This window comes from Poeciliopsis prolifica, unplaced genomic scaffold, assembly GCF_027474105.1.
Source record: "Poeciliopsis prolifica strain line A6 unplaced genomic scaffold, Auburn_PproV2 SCAFFOLD017, whole genome shotgun sequence".
In the NCBI taxonomy this organism is placed as follows: Eukaryota; Metazoa; Chordata; class Actinopteri; order Cyprinodontiformes; family Poeciliidae; genus Poeciliopsis; species Poeciliopsis prolifica.
The window spans coordinates 9590373-9604048 of record NW_026562392.1 but is presented as its reverse complement, the minus strand read 5'-3'; the positions used below and the strand labels follow the sequence as shown (position 1 = coordinate 9604048).

Below are 13676 nucleotides of genomic sequence, written 5' to 3'. Positions count from 1 at the left end.
CACCACTCGTACTTGAATCATGGATGAATGAATGAAACGTTCCCTTCAAAGGATTCAAGGCTGTAGTTTTGCCACAAGAGGGCAGCATTGCACAGCATTAAAAACATGCTGAGCATTCTTTTCCACATGCAGAAGCTTGACAGATGTTCAGAACTGAGAACACCTCCTGAAATCCAAATATAGCATATATAGATTACGTCTTTACATTAGCTTATTATCAATATTGCATATATTGCTAATAAATATATGCATATTGGTTAGAGAGACTGTTCACTGCTATTAATCTTCAGACTGAAATGTACAGTTATTCCATTACTAAAGGAAAACTCATTTGCTTTAATGCTTGTGATGTTCATGTCTTCAGTTCACATGTCAGTCCTTAAGTGAAGCTCTTAGGAAGATGAGATGCATTTTAACAGATCATTACTTTAGAATGATATGTTTCCTTATTGGCTGAGAGTAACATTGGTTGACAGCGTTTTCACTTTGAGTCCGCGTTTCTCAAGCCTACTTGCAAAATAAAAAAAGATGTGTGAACTTTGTTGATTGCAAGGACTGAAAATAAATGTCAGATGTCATACTAGCAACACAGATCATAACAAATTGAGCCAAATGATCAGAAAATACAAGAATCAAACTAATAGAGCATTACTCTAATTCTCTATTTAATAAAATTTAAGAGTGAAGCTTTAGTCAATTTTATTTCTCACTTTTTACTTAATAAAAGAAAATCAAGTGACAAAATAAAATACGCTATAGCTCCACTGATTCTGAACCATTCAGTGTTTTAACCTTGATGCCAATTTGTTTCAGTCAAGGTTTTACTCGCTGTAACTGTTAACACCTACTGAGCTCAAAGTGTTTGCTTTGCAGCAGCTGCATGCGTCTCAGCTCCTCCTCCCACACAAACACAACCCAATAACTGTACTGCTACACAGTACAACTAAAGCCATGTCCTGTACAATAAAAATACATTCAAACTATTTGCAGTGCTGGTGGTCTGTTTAATTGAAATACACATGGGACATATGGGGGGATTTAAAAATCACACATCGTGTTGGCTTTGACTCCAACTGCATCTCGGTCTAGTGGAGAAAGCTTTTAGGTCTGCACCATTAAGTTCCTTTTAGTCACTGAAAGGACTTCCATCTATGTGGTTGACATTTTCTCTCTATCTTGGAACGTGGCATCCCACAGCGTGGATAAAAACCTTCTGACTCATCAAAGATAACCTGAATAAATATAAAAGACATCTTTTAAGTCAGCGGTTCTCAAACTTTTTCTGTTGGGCCCCCCTTTGATTATTGAGAAAATGCTCAAAACAAAATGCTTCATTGCATTCAGTACTTCCTGTTGCTCCTGTAATTAAATTCATTTCAAATATTTAACACAATAATATCTAAAAGCAACCGTTACCATGTTTTCTTTCTGGTAACATAAATGGATTTGAATGAATTACATTTTGTTGTATATGTTCATATCTCCAAATGCATTTGAAAGATTTTTTTTTCATTTCTTTATACACATCCAGTGTAGATGCTGAAGGGAAAGAAGACAGACATCAATATCCCATCACTTGTCATTGTTTATTTTCCTTTTTGGTCATTACTGCATATTATACAACACACACCATTACATTTTTATAGAAACATGCAAATGTAAAAGCCTCAACAAAGAACTTTATATTCAGCAAATTTTCACTTTAAAAGAGACACTTTCACTTTGTTGACTAGCACAACAAGTTACCTTCAATTACCAACAACTTATACCGGCAAACACAGGCTTTGAACTACCTAAGAAACCCAGTATGAAGAGTCTAATTTGTCATAAACTTCATTGCATTATTTAAGGATTAAGTTAAAGTTGATGCATGAAAAATTAGCGAGATTATGTGGATGACATTCCATTATCAGACGTACATCATACAGTCAGTGTTTCATACGAGGAATATGATATCAGGCTTTCTAAGGTGCTGGTTTCACTCCCAGACATAAAGCCAGCTCATTTTTCTGAATCTTCCCATCCTTGTTGACGTCGCAGTGACGCAACAGAACGCCTCGCAGTTTGTCAAGATCAGGACCCGTCAGGTTGGGCTGAAGAAGACAGAAGGCAAGAAGTAGAGCATTGATTAGTGAATGAGAGACTAAGAATGGAGGGAAAATGTTTTATTGTTTTCAGCTTTTCATCAGGACGTCAATCACGTTATACCCTCAAAATTAAGAGGAAATTCAGGCTCCAGATTACCCAGAAGTAACACAGAATAAAAAAATTTTGTAATATACTTGCATGAATGTCAAAAAAAAAAAAATCTTACAAAATGTCAATAGAATAGTTTTAAATTGTTTTACAAAGAAAAAAGAATAACTCGGACTCCTACTCTGACAAGTTCCATCATGTCTTTGACGAACCCATCCACCTCAGGACCTTCCAAGGCTCCGGTCTTACTCTGGAGACAGATAACCAGACGGAGGGAACATAAGCAGATAGAAGAAAACCGAAAGACGAGACAGAGGCAGAATAATATGGCGACAAAAATATAATTTTAGGCTTTTCCAAAATTCCAGAAAACTTCAGTATAATTTTCCCATGCAGAATAATCTGTTCAGAAAACAAACAAACAAACAAAAAAAAACCTGAATCATTGTAATAAAAATATTATGGTTGTATTGAAATAGGTTTTCAAAGACCTTAAAAAACTTTTTAGGAAAATAAGTTTTCCCAAAGACTTGGTCTAAACAAATTGCTCCATGTTAAACAACTCAAACCTGAAAAAATAAATAAAATCAGTCTCTTTATGGCAACGGTTCAGGAACGCAATACTTGTTCTCCAGCTAAACTCTGATCAGACTTTAGATCAGTTCATACTACAGGCCTAAAAACAAAGATGCAAGACTCTCACACTCTGCATTCTGTTATCATTTAATTGCAGTGGTACTGCTATTCTGAACATCGTCTCTGTCAAAGCCAACGGGTTCAGTAAAACTGGTGGCCTTGTAGCTTTTCATTCAAAGATTAAATGGTGCATGAGCAGAAAGAGTTCTCAGGCATTTGGTTTCACAATCGAGACGTGAACCTATTCAAGAGTGCTGATTTTACATGATATAATGAGCCAGAGTGTGACTTGATCACAATTTAGCCATTTTATCTTATTATGTTTTATTATGCAAAATTAACAAAGTCAATTGATTTCCTCCGTGCTATACTTAATGTTACAAAACATCCTTCTGCGAGACGTTCATTTACATTTTTCCTTTCATTAAATACATAAAAGTGATGATGCAGAAGATAATTTCCCACAGAGTTTCTTAATGGACTTACAACATCATAGTGGTCAAAGATCTTCTCAAAGTCCCTCTTCCTCTCCTCTTTACTGGAAGCCTTAAAGAAAATTAGAACATGAGTCTTTACTCAGACAATTATGACAAAACTAGATATGTGGGTTTATTTTTTTAAATTGGTTTTCAAAAGGGGCTGTATTAAGTGAAGTCAACTTTTTTAAAGTGTAGATAATGTTTTAATGTCACTCCCTCATCAAAGCATAGCTGTAGTGTTGCTTTGAATCATGCATGTTTGAGAAATACTTCAATCATACTTTAATTAAGCCAGAGGAGCAGCGGTCCAAGCAGTTATGTGTTCAGAAAACGAGTGGTGAAACCAAGTGTTGCTTTGAAAAGGCAACATTTTGTTACACTACAGAGTGGTGCACCCCTCAGAGCAGCCCTCCCCTCATATTACTCCACATTGCTCCTTCAGACTAGCCAGCAGAAATAAGCAAACGTGTTGGAATCTGCCGAGTTCATCGTACAAGCTACTTCTCACTGAAACGGTGGTGAAAACATTTAGATGGTATTCCTGATAGTGTACCTTGGTAGAGGAACATTGTTGTGATGTGCCAGTGTAGGAAAGAGCAAGAGCTTCTTAAAGAAACAGAAGCTCAATTTCAAGGTGTTAAAATGTGAAGTCAAATTTCTTTTAACTTAGGTTTTATATAAAAAAATCATTTTTACTACAATTGAAAAAATGTTTTTTTTCAGCAATGACACTGCACAGTCACTTTATAGCATTGATTGTGCTATAAAGTGGCAGTATCTGCATAGAAAATACATAATACTGCCCCTTTAAAAAGACTAAGATACTTACATCCATCTGGAACTGAATCAGAAAGTTCTCTTCCAAATCCAAGATCCTTCAGCATAAACCCCAGTATTAATTGAATTACTCAAAACAGGAAATGAAACCAACATTGATATGTTCTATAAAGCTTCAAGTAGTCAGCTTCTAGCACAAAATCTTTGCAGAAATGTACCTGGCTAAATCATTCAGATCCAAACGGCCGTCCTTGTTTTTGTCAAAGACTTTCATCTGAAGAGAAAATAATTTGTTAGTTTTTAAAAATCACAGCAAATTCACTTTGGCACAGTTTTCTAGATTTTTACAAAATGTAAATGCATAAATCAGAAAACTAACTTCAAATGTTGACTCTCCCCAAAAATGTACACAATTGACTATACCAACAGTAATTGTGAAAAAAAAAAGAAAAAAAAAGTTTGATGTTTTTAATTCCCCTTTTGATTATTATACAAGGTAATCCATAAGCAGAAGAGTCAACTCTCACAGGAGGATGTACAATTGAGTTTGAAGAATATTCTGCAAAATGAGAGCTGTTCTCATCTCAGAAAATCTGCTCAATCAAAAAGATGAACAATAGTTGCATTAACTAAACAAACAAAACAAACACTGCCTGGTAAGTCTTAAAGGTACACAGTGTTAAAATTAATAATTACTCTGAATAAAAAAAAAACTGCATAGCTTTTTGAATTGGATAATCAGTCAAGTTTTAATAAAGTGTGACTATATGTGGAGACTGCAGCAGATTTTTTATACCATTGCATCAGTGTATTCTTCCAGTTTATCAGGGGACACTTCTTTGTGGTGCTGCTGAAATAAATCTTTCAAAAAGGCCTGGGAGAAGAAGAACCACAAAGAAAAAAACATTTGTATTCATTGAGATCGATTCCCTGCAGAAGTAACAGTTGCAGTTACTCTCAGATCCTTAAAGCATGTGCCTACACACACATGAAATAATATCAACTGTGCACCTTTACCCATTTTGGCAACATCCTTTCCAAAAATGCTGCAAATACTGTATTTTCAACTATTCATGTTCTACTAAGAAAATGTTGAAGTAAGCTGCATCATATTTAAGATCCCAAAAAGAAAAGCGCTCGTATCTGATGAGTCTTACCTTCAGCTCCTGGGCTGATATGTAGCCGCTGCAGTCGATGTCATACTTCCTCCATATCTGCAACAAATCAGAAAATGTTATTTATACCAATAAGAAATTATTTCAGCCAGTGAATTAATTCCAATCCTTTCTAAGTTAAGAACGACAGAGCTCAGTTGTATTGTGAAAAAACAATTCTCAATCAGCAAGTTTAACCTCCAGTTAATAGTGTATTTGTCAGAAGAGGTAAACACATTGAAAACGACCATAAAATGATATTACCAACTATGATATATAGTTTGACAATTGTAAAAAATAAAATAAAAATGTAATGTTGACCACACATGGAAATGAAATCTTCATATTATTGCACTATCCCAGTACTATTACTGCATTTCAAAACATTTCCACCTTATTATGTATCAGACTCTCGAAGACTCAAATATACATGTTAGAAAGTCGATTAGAGATCAAGGGACAAAAAGGGTGACGGTCAAATTTATATCCTGCTTAATTTTTTTTAATTGCTTACAGTTTAAGCATCTCTGATGTGAAGAGGCAAAGTAGGTAGTTTATAGTCTGGGTTCCCAAACTTCACAATCAAAAGTCCAGATGATTTCTATGATAGGCTAAAGAAACATATTTAGAAACAGACAATACTGAGCAAAGAAATAACCTACGTTTAAAGTCAAACCAAACTAACATACAAAAATAAAAATCTCTTGAAATCAAGTTGTAGTCAGAGACGGTTATGACAGTGTTCTTCAACATGTTTTAGATGTTTAAGACACCTGATTCAGAGGTTCAGCAAAAGCCTGTTAATAAGAAATTAAGTTTACTGTCACTGGGAAACATAAAAACTTACATACAGTCTAGCATGAAAAAAAGACAAGTCTGCATTCAATGAATTGTCAAAACCTGTTAGACTGTAATGATTATTTATTCTTAAATTCAGTTCACTACATTCTTACTCTTTTCAGAATTCAATCTTTTACAAAACAAATTTCTAATCATCTAGAAATTTCTTGAAGACATTGATCATATGTACATGCCATTCAGTCCAGGTCCAAGTATCCACTTTAAGAATAACTGATTTATGTGTCAATACTTTCATTAACAAATTAAATGTGAAACTTTGTGAGCTGTCTAGACCACAATGATATTATAAAGCAAGTGAAATAACTTTCAAGGCAAAGGTGGAGTGATGCAGTCATACTGTCTTTTCTGGTCAACAGGAGAACAGCACCATTTATCATGGGCATGACTGAATAAAGTCATTTCACAGAGACTTCACATTGATCTAGGTAGGATAACTTCATGGATGTCTCAAGTAAATGTATTTTTAAAGGCTATATTTATATCCAAATGCAACAGCATGCGGTTACCAAACCAAGAAACCTATCTACCTCGCAATCTACCTCGTCATCATTGATCGTTTTCATATTTATGGAAATGTGTGCATCTTCACCTTCATAAAATCAACGCTGTTATCCAGTGGAGCTTCTCTTCTGAAAACTAACAAGAAGTTTTCTTCTTCTGGCAAAATCATGTTGGCCAACTAGAAAACAAGACAGCAAGCAGAGATCTGAAAAGATGCACATAGTGTTTGCTTTTACAAGTCTGTACAAGTTCAGTTTTATCTTTTAATCTTCGTAAGATATAGGTAGTCTTCCTTAGAACCATTTCCTGCTAAAACAAATTGCCTCTAGAAAAATGAAAACATAAGCACACGTTTAAAACATAATACAAAACAGTTTAGAAGCAATAACACTGACTGATAGAATCATGTTTTGTGTTTTTAAGAACTGCTCAAAAGAATTCCCAGGAAATAAGATCAGACATCTTTAGTTCAGGCTGGAGCAGATTTCATGATATATATTTATGATTGTATCTCCGTAAGCTTGCAGGAAGCCATTCAACGTCAAATGTCTGCTACCTATTGCAAAATTTAAAGCACAATGACAGACAGTATTCAAGGTTTGAAGACATCTGGTAATTGAAAAGGGGAAAAAGCTAAACATATATTTAAAAAAGATAAACTGCAACTTGATTTTCTTAGCAGGACACTCTAGCGGAAGATTTACAAACCCACCGCTGAACGCCCTCTGCACCAGCTGACCTGGATCCACTCTAGTTCTTGTTGTTCCAGCTTTACATTAGTAGATTAAACTCTCTGATGGGAATGGTAAAGGATTCACCCCACAAGAAGACCAAGCTGAAGCCATAACAAGGACAATGAACCACCAGTGCTGTTTTGTGCAGACGCCGTATAAGATCTTTTCCACACATATATGGATTATATGGATTAACTATTTAAACAGATGACAACTAAAGGCACAATAGGTCTTCATCAAAAAAGTTAATAGTTGGATAATTTTCTCAATTCTCAATTGGATTTTTTCCAATTCATGTTTTTGTAAATGATGACCATGTCAGCACAGCTATAAAATAAAACCAAAAAGTGGTTTCCAAGGGCTTTGCTGGTAAAAATGCCTTCAAATTGTGAATGTAAACCCGCTCAACATGAGGATTGTTCACAATGTAGTCATATGTACAAAGTTTGACAGAAGTGGTCATCGTTAAACTTTTCTATACTTGATAGGCTAGTTTTCACATTTAAATTATGGGGCAATAGAGGCTGAATGTAGTTCATTTCTCTCTCTTCTGATATAAGTGAACAGACACTGAAAGCATGCCAGCACTTCGTGCAACTAAGACAGGATCTTGTGGCTTACAGATAAAATTGTGGACTTCCTCTTTGACTGCTATGCATCTGCAAAGACATCTTATTAAACAAGCTTTCAAGACTGCGAAACCTTTTGTACACACAGAATGTCAAGTAGAAAAGTGACAACAGTGGAGTTCAACTGGGGAAACCATTTCATTTAAAGATGCATTTCGGCACAAGATGGTTTGTTAGAAAATACTGTAACAACAGGACATTGTGTAAGACAGAATGGTTGTTGCTTACCAATGGTCTAACATCCTGTTTATACCAGTAGCTTTTCTTGTTTTCCAGAAAGCATTAGTAATCCGAATCTTGCGGGTATTACTTTAAAAGTTTCAGTTGCCTTTATGCATTATTGGTAATGTTTGAGGATATAAGAATTTGTAATGTGCGGTTATTAAAATGGAAAATAAAAAAATAAAAAACTGTCTGCTGCACACAAATTAGGTTGTTTTAGCTTTAAAGTTCATTTTGTTTTGTTAGGTTCAGTTTTGTTTGTGATTTCATAGTCATGGCCCAGGATTTTTCCTAAGGGTGCCCCAGTCAGTGATTTAAAGTAACATTCAACATTAACATTGTTTCTAACCAGTTGGCTGAGGAGGAACCTAAATTTTAACCTTTAACCTTTAAATCCAATGTAAAAGCTGGGCATTTTACCGACTGGTTTATGAGACGATTTGTTTTTCTTTGTTTTTTACAACAGCAGGATTTCTCAACTGTTGCTATAACTGATGCATTAGGTGTTATGGCAATATTCTTAATGTTATATATTTTGATTTGCTTTGAAAAAATGTAACATGCCATAAAAACCAAATGACAAAACACTTAAAGTATCCCAATTAACAGTTACTGTTAATTTCAAAGTTTTTCCAAAAAGAAAAAAATATTTTAGGTTAGTTTTTGTATGACTATTAATTCATCTTAATTTTTTTATTTAGATGGGTTTTTTTTTACATTTTACATTGCCTTTTTAAATGACCTCACATTACAGCTAGTCTTTGCAGAAATTACCTCTGGTAAAAATGTAAGGGTCTGAAAAGTATGCATAAAAATTATAGCTTTGGCATAATAGGATAAAATGAAATATATGTAACCAATGAAGACATGTACATAAAACTTCTAATGTGAATTAATTTAAAGTTACAATCGTATTGAGCTCCTCTAAGTAAGATCAGTGCAGGTAGATTGGAAACATCCTGTTAAACATCTGAAATTGCTACAACAGCACTTGTTGGAACTGATTCTTGGCAGGAGATGTGAGTTATGGATTCAGGATCATTTCTTTTAATAAAGAAAAAAGGCAGATAGCCAGGGGTGCGCCATGTTGAGCTCACCCTTCCTGCTTCAACTACAATAAATCACTGTACGTAACAAGCCACTAATAGAAAAAGCATATTGATTTCTTCTTTCCGTATTAGAGGAAGCTTGAAGCCTTTGGTTCTGTTGGTGTAATTCATTAAAGGAGTGATCCAAATGAATAGTTTCTGTCCTCTGGAATAAATAATACACTTAACTACTTTGGAGAGGATTATGTTGTCTTAGACTATGAGATATCCTGATTAACTAGACTGCAGCCTGGGATCAATGTGAAAATAATAAAGGTGACTTAAACTAGTAAGAATCAGTTCCAGCATATCAGAAACTTCTGGAGAGAACTGAGGTAAGCAGCATGCGATTATTAAATGTGTATTTTATGTAAAAAAAAAAAAAAAAAAAAAAAACTGAGTGAGGAACAATTGAGTTATTTCCACTTTGGAGCGTTTGAGAACACAAGATGGTTTGGACGGCAGTTCTGTCTTGCACAACGTTGGTGTTAATTTCAAATGGTTTTAAGAGAAGGGTGGTTGATTAAAAAGGAATGGGACTGAAGTCAGATGATGCTGCCGTAGAATAAAGAGGAAGTAGGCTCAAAGCAAGCAGCTTTTAAATGCGTCACGTTTGACAAAAACAAAGCAGCCGTGTGGAGAGGAAGCTGAAGATACAAAGAGCCTCAAAGTGTGATAGTAATTACATTTGAGAGTAACTAAAAAACAGTTTTAAAATGTTTGCATAATACATATATAATGCTGTTTCCCAGTTTGTCCAAATCACAACCAGTCCCAAAGAGTTTCTGCTTACAGGGGCCTTTTTATTGTCAGGCCTGAAGCCTTAAATGCCACACTGAACAGTGTTCACAACATACTTTGAATAAGATAAGATTCTGCTGTAATTCTCAATAGAGCTGAGAAAATCATTGCAAAACAGTTAGTAAACTTTTGATGATTTGAAAAGGTAAAGTCAGAAATATACACCTAAAGACAGATAAGCACTGATCTTATTTCACCTCATCAGGATTTCTATAGGGATGTAAAGAGACCATGCTGACCAAATTTACTGCTAAAAAAAACCCACAACAAAAAGTATGAGAACGTCAGTCTGAACCACAGAGCAACAGGAGAATTTGTCCTGGACCAATGAATGAGGATGGATTACAGGAAGAAGACAAGCTGATAGAGAGCTTGTCTATATCAGTCATTCGTCTTTTATCATCATAATTATAATCAGTCCCATTTCAGATCTGCTGCTTAAATCAGAAAAACCTGTGCCCAAACCCTCCATAATACCAATAATTTTTGTTTAACTGAAGCAGAATTGTGCAAGAAACATATTTAAATTGGTTTATGACTAATATAAACGAGGCATGAACAATAGTACCTCTTGAATCTGTAGTTTACCATCAGCAGTCACATCATAGGCAGACATGAACCTCTGCTTCAGTCTCTGAACTCTCTCCTCAGTGGCTTTCTCCTGTGAAAAAAACAAAACTAATCAAAATGAATCACTGATTTTCAGTTTTGTTTCACTCCAAACCAAACTCAATGTGAATAAAGTCTGATTTTGAAGGAAATACAACACAATATTTTAAATGTAAAGAATATAATATAAAGAATATAAAGAACCAGACTACATAAAAAAACAAGTCTACGTCTCCAGCTTTGTCGGTTGTTTTTTAATCGTTCTCTCCATGGATACATCTTTAATCAAAGTCTGTTTCCTCCCTCAAGATCTGCTTTTTGAACTCAAGCAAACTAACAGGGTCTATGGCACTTGACCCTAACCATGAGGTCCAACAACAGAAGTTGTTTGACATATCCAATCCAGCAGAAATCCTCTATTGACTATTTGGCTCTCTGCAAATCAACTGTCCCAAATTGACTGCTTGCTTCATGAGATGTAGAAATCAGTCAGTAGCATTTTTAAAGGTTGTCACTGTGAGGATTATGTGCAAACAAAAGACCTACTCTTTTGTGAAGGGCAGCCTATAAAGAGGTCAGTCTGACAGGAGCACTTCAGTTCCCATGTGACCCACTAGTCTCAGGTGTAATATACCCCACTAATCAAGCAGCAGTAGAGTCCTGACATCTCCAGACCTGCAGGGGTCAGAACTCCCTGTCTATACAGTTTCAGACAAAAATAAATCGCAACAAACTACCAACACTCAGGAAATGGGAATAGAGTAAACGTATGTGTAAAACGGATCGGGCATATGAATAAACAGTTTGAGATTGAGATCCATTTGTTTTTTGTTTTTTTGTATGTTTGTCTGAGTTTTTCCAAATATTCTATAAAACTAATCTCAATTTAGGTTCCAGTCACATCTGAAGGTAATTATACTTCCAGGTGATGAAATTGTTCTACTTAGCAACCAACTTTCCAGTCACCTTCCTGTGACTATAGAAACATGTTGATCCATGGTGCTTAAACCTGAATGATCGCTTTGTGCAGAGCAGAGGACACAATCTGCAGACCATAAGGTGCCACAGAGTTATCACAAATCAACATCAAGAGACCCAAACTACCACGGTCACTCAGACAATGACACTGAAAACAAAGGCAAGCATAACATCTGGCAAGTCTCAGATATATTCAACAGATGTAAAATTGTATGACAAAAAAGTAAAAAATCAAAATGACTATTTTAAATTTCAAAACACACAGACTTGTCAAATCAGGACTTTGCAATTAGGAGGCATTTTCTTTCTTTTTTAAAATCCCAAATCTCTGAAACTGATTTGTTAATCTGTCATACAGTTGCTGAATTATTTTAGGTCTCTTCATACCTGACATGTTTCTGTCTTTTTCAGAGGCGTCACAGCTGTTCCCTTCTTCAGTTTTTTATCCTTTATTCTTTTGATTATGCAAAAATGTGTGTGTGTAATTTAACCAGACAAAATGTAAACTCCACTTCAGGTCACATTTCAAAATTACTGACACATCAGTACAGTACAATGAACAGAAACTAATTATATCGGAGTAAAAAAAAAAGAAGGCTGACAAACCACAGTAAAAATTGGCAACAAAATGATACACAGCAGTAAATGACAGTCAGAGCAGATGGGATGGCTGTCCAATGTCTTTGCAGCTTGACAGAAATCCATTGAACATCCTCCCTCCTGAGGGCATTAGTGGCGGAGAGCAAACATCAGAAAAGAGAGTATAGTATAAGAGTGGCAATCTGTTTGTTTTAGTGCAACCCAATTAGTATCCAAGGGAGTCTGCTCAGAACGCAGAAGAACGACAGTGGATGTGTGCTTATTGGAGTTTCCATTAAAACTGGGCAGGAAAAGGGCTTGGCCATCACTCAGCTTAACCACATTTAACTTTGCTCTGCAAACATGCTGTGCCATTAGTGAACATGGCCAACAGGCTCTTCTTCTCCATCTCTGCTCAGAACGGTATCGACTTAGATTGTTCTCTGATAGTTTTCGGATGTTTTTTAAATATACTGTCCAGCATCACTACAGAGATCTCACCCATTGTAAACGTCTTTGGCTACCCAGACAGCAGAAATCTATAATTTCTGCTAACTTCGCAGTCATTTCCAGTAAATGATGCTACACCTTACTTTTCTCACATGTGCTCCATAAAGATGTGAACCCATTAACCTTTCAAATGGGGAAAAAGAAGAAATGACAACTTCAAATACAATCAACTGCACCACACTGCTGTTTCTTTCAGGTTGTACAATCAGAAGCACATGCAGATGATGCCACAAAATGTTGCTTACTGTCTGTGAAAGTGTAGTTATAAATTAGTGGATTATTTCTGCAGATAAGACATTCACTCACCTGTGGCCCCAATCTTTTCATCATGTGCCGGAAAAACTCATCCAGCTCTTTACCCTCAATGTAGCCATTGTCTACAAAAACAAGAACGGAAATCAAACAGTTGGAATGTGTATAAAAAGTAGATTCATAAAAGATTTTTCAATAATCCATGAAAAACTACTTATTCTCTTACGTGTTCAGTGCATACTTATTTCTAGCATCACAGTTGCCTCTACATCTATGATACATATAAACCATCTGAGGTCTCGCAATGCAAGCCAAGCAAAATGGTCAAATCTGAAACCAGTTCATGTTAAAGAATAGCAAGATGACATGAAATGTCCTCACCATCTGCATCAAAGTGTTGCCAGATTTCCAAGAAACCTACTGCATCCAGGTTGTCAAAAGAACTCTCCATCTTTCCAAAGAAAACGTAAAACTTTTGCACGTACGTCTGCAACAAGGACGTCTGAAGAGATGAACTCCTGAGCCGTCTGCTTGCTTGACATATGCTCTCTCAACTAAAAACCACACCCCCTTCTTCTGTATGTCAGTAAGTCAAGTCTGTGGGATAAAATGTGGGATTTTACAGTACAGAACAAATGCGCCATCTAGTGGAGGTTTTGTTACACTGCAG

General features: G+C 35.6%; 1 protein-coding gene across 1 annotated transcript; it reads right to left on the bottom strand.

The window, feature by feature from the left end:
* Window positions 1-1567: 1567 nt before the first annotated feature.
* On the bottom strand, window positions 1568-13534 carry LOC129367535 (secretagogin-like). The gene is made up of 11 exons (XM_055042065.1): window positions 13388-13534; window positions 13061-13131; window positions 10647-10739; window positions 6693-6782; window positions 5246-5302; window positions 4885-4962; window positions 4307-4362; window positions 4141-4186; window positions 3319-3378; window positions 2378-2446; window positions 1568-2093 (listed from the first exon to the last, which is right to left on the bottom strand). Exons 1-11 carry the CDS (start codon window positions 13455-13457, stop codon window positions 1965-1967), a joined length of 819 nt encoding a protein of 272 aa, XP_054898040.1. The 5' UTR covers window positions 13458-13534; the 3' UTR covers window positions 1568-1964.
* Between the last annotated feature and the right edge of the window lie 142 nt (window positions 13535-13676).

Coding starts and splice junctions, on each gene's coding strand:
- LOC129367535 (XM_055042065.1), bottom strand. CDS start 13,457: ATGGAGAGTTCTTTTGACAACCTGGATGCAGTAGGTTTCTTGGAAATC. Junction 13,132..13,387: donor GCAACACTTTGATGCAGATG/GTGAGGACATTT, acceptor TTGTTTTTGTAG/ACAATGGCTACATTGAGGGT. Junction 4,963..5,245: donor TATCAGCCCAGGAGCTGAAG/GTAAGACTCATC, acceptor TTCTTCTCCCAG/GCCTTTTTGAAAGATTTATT.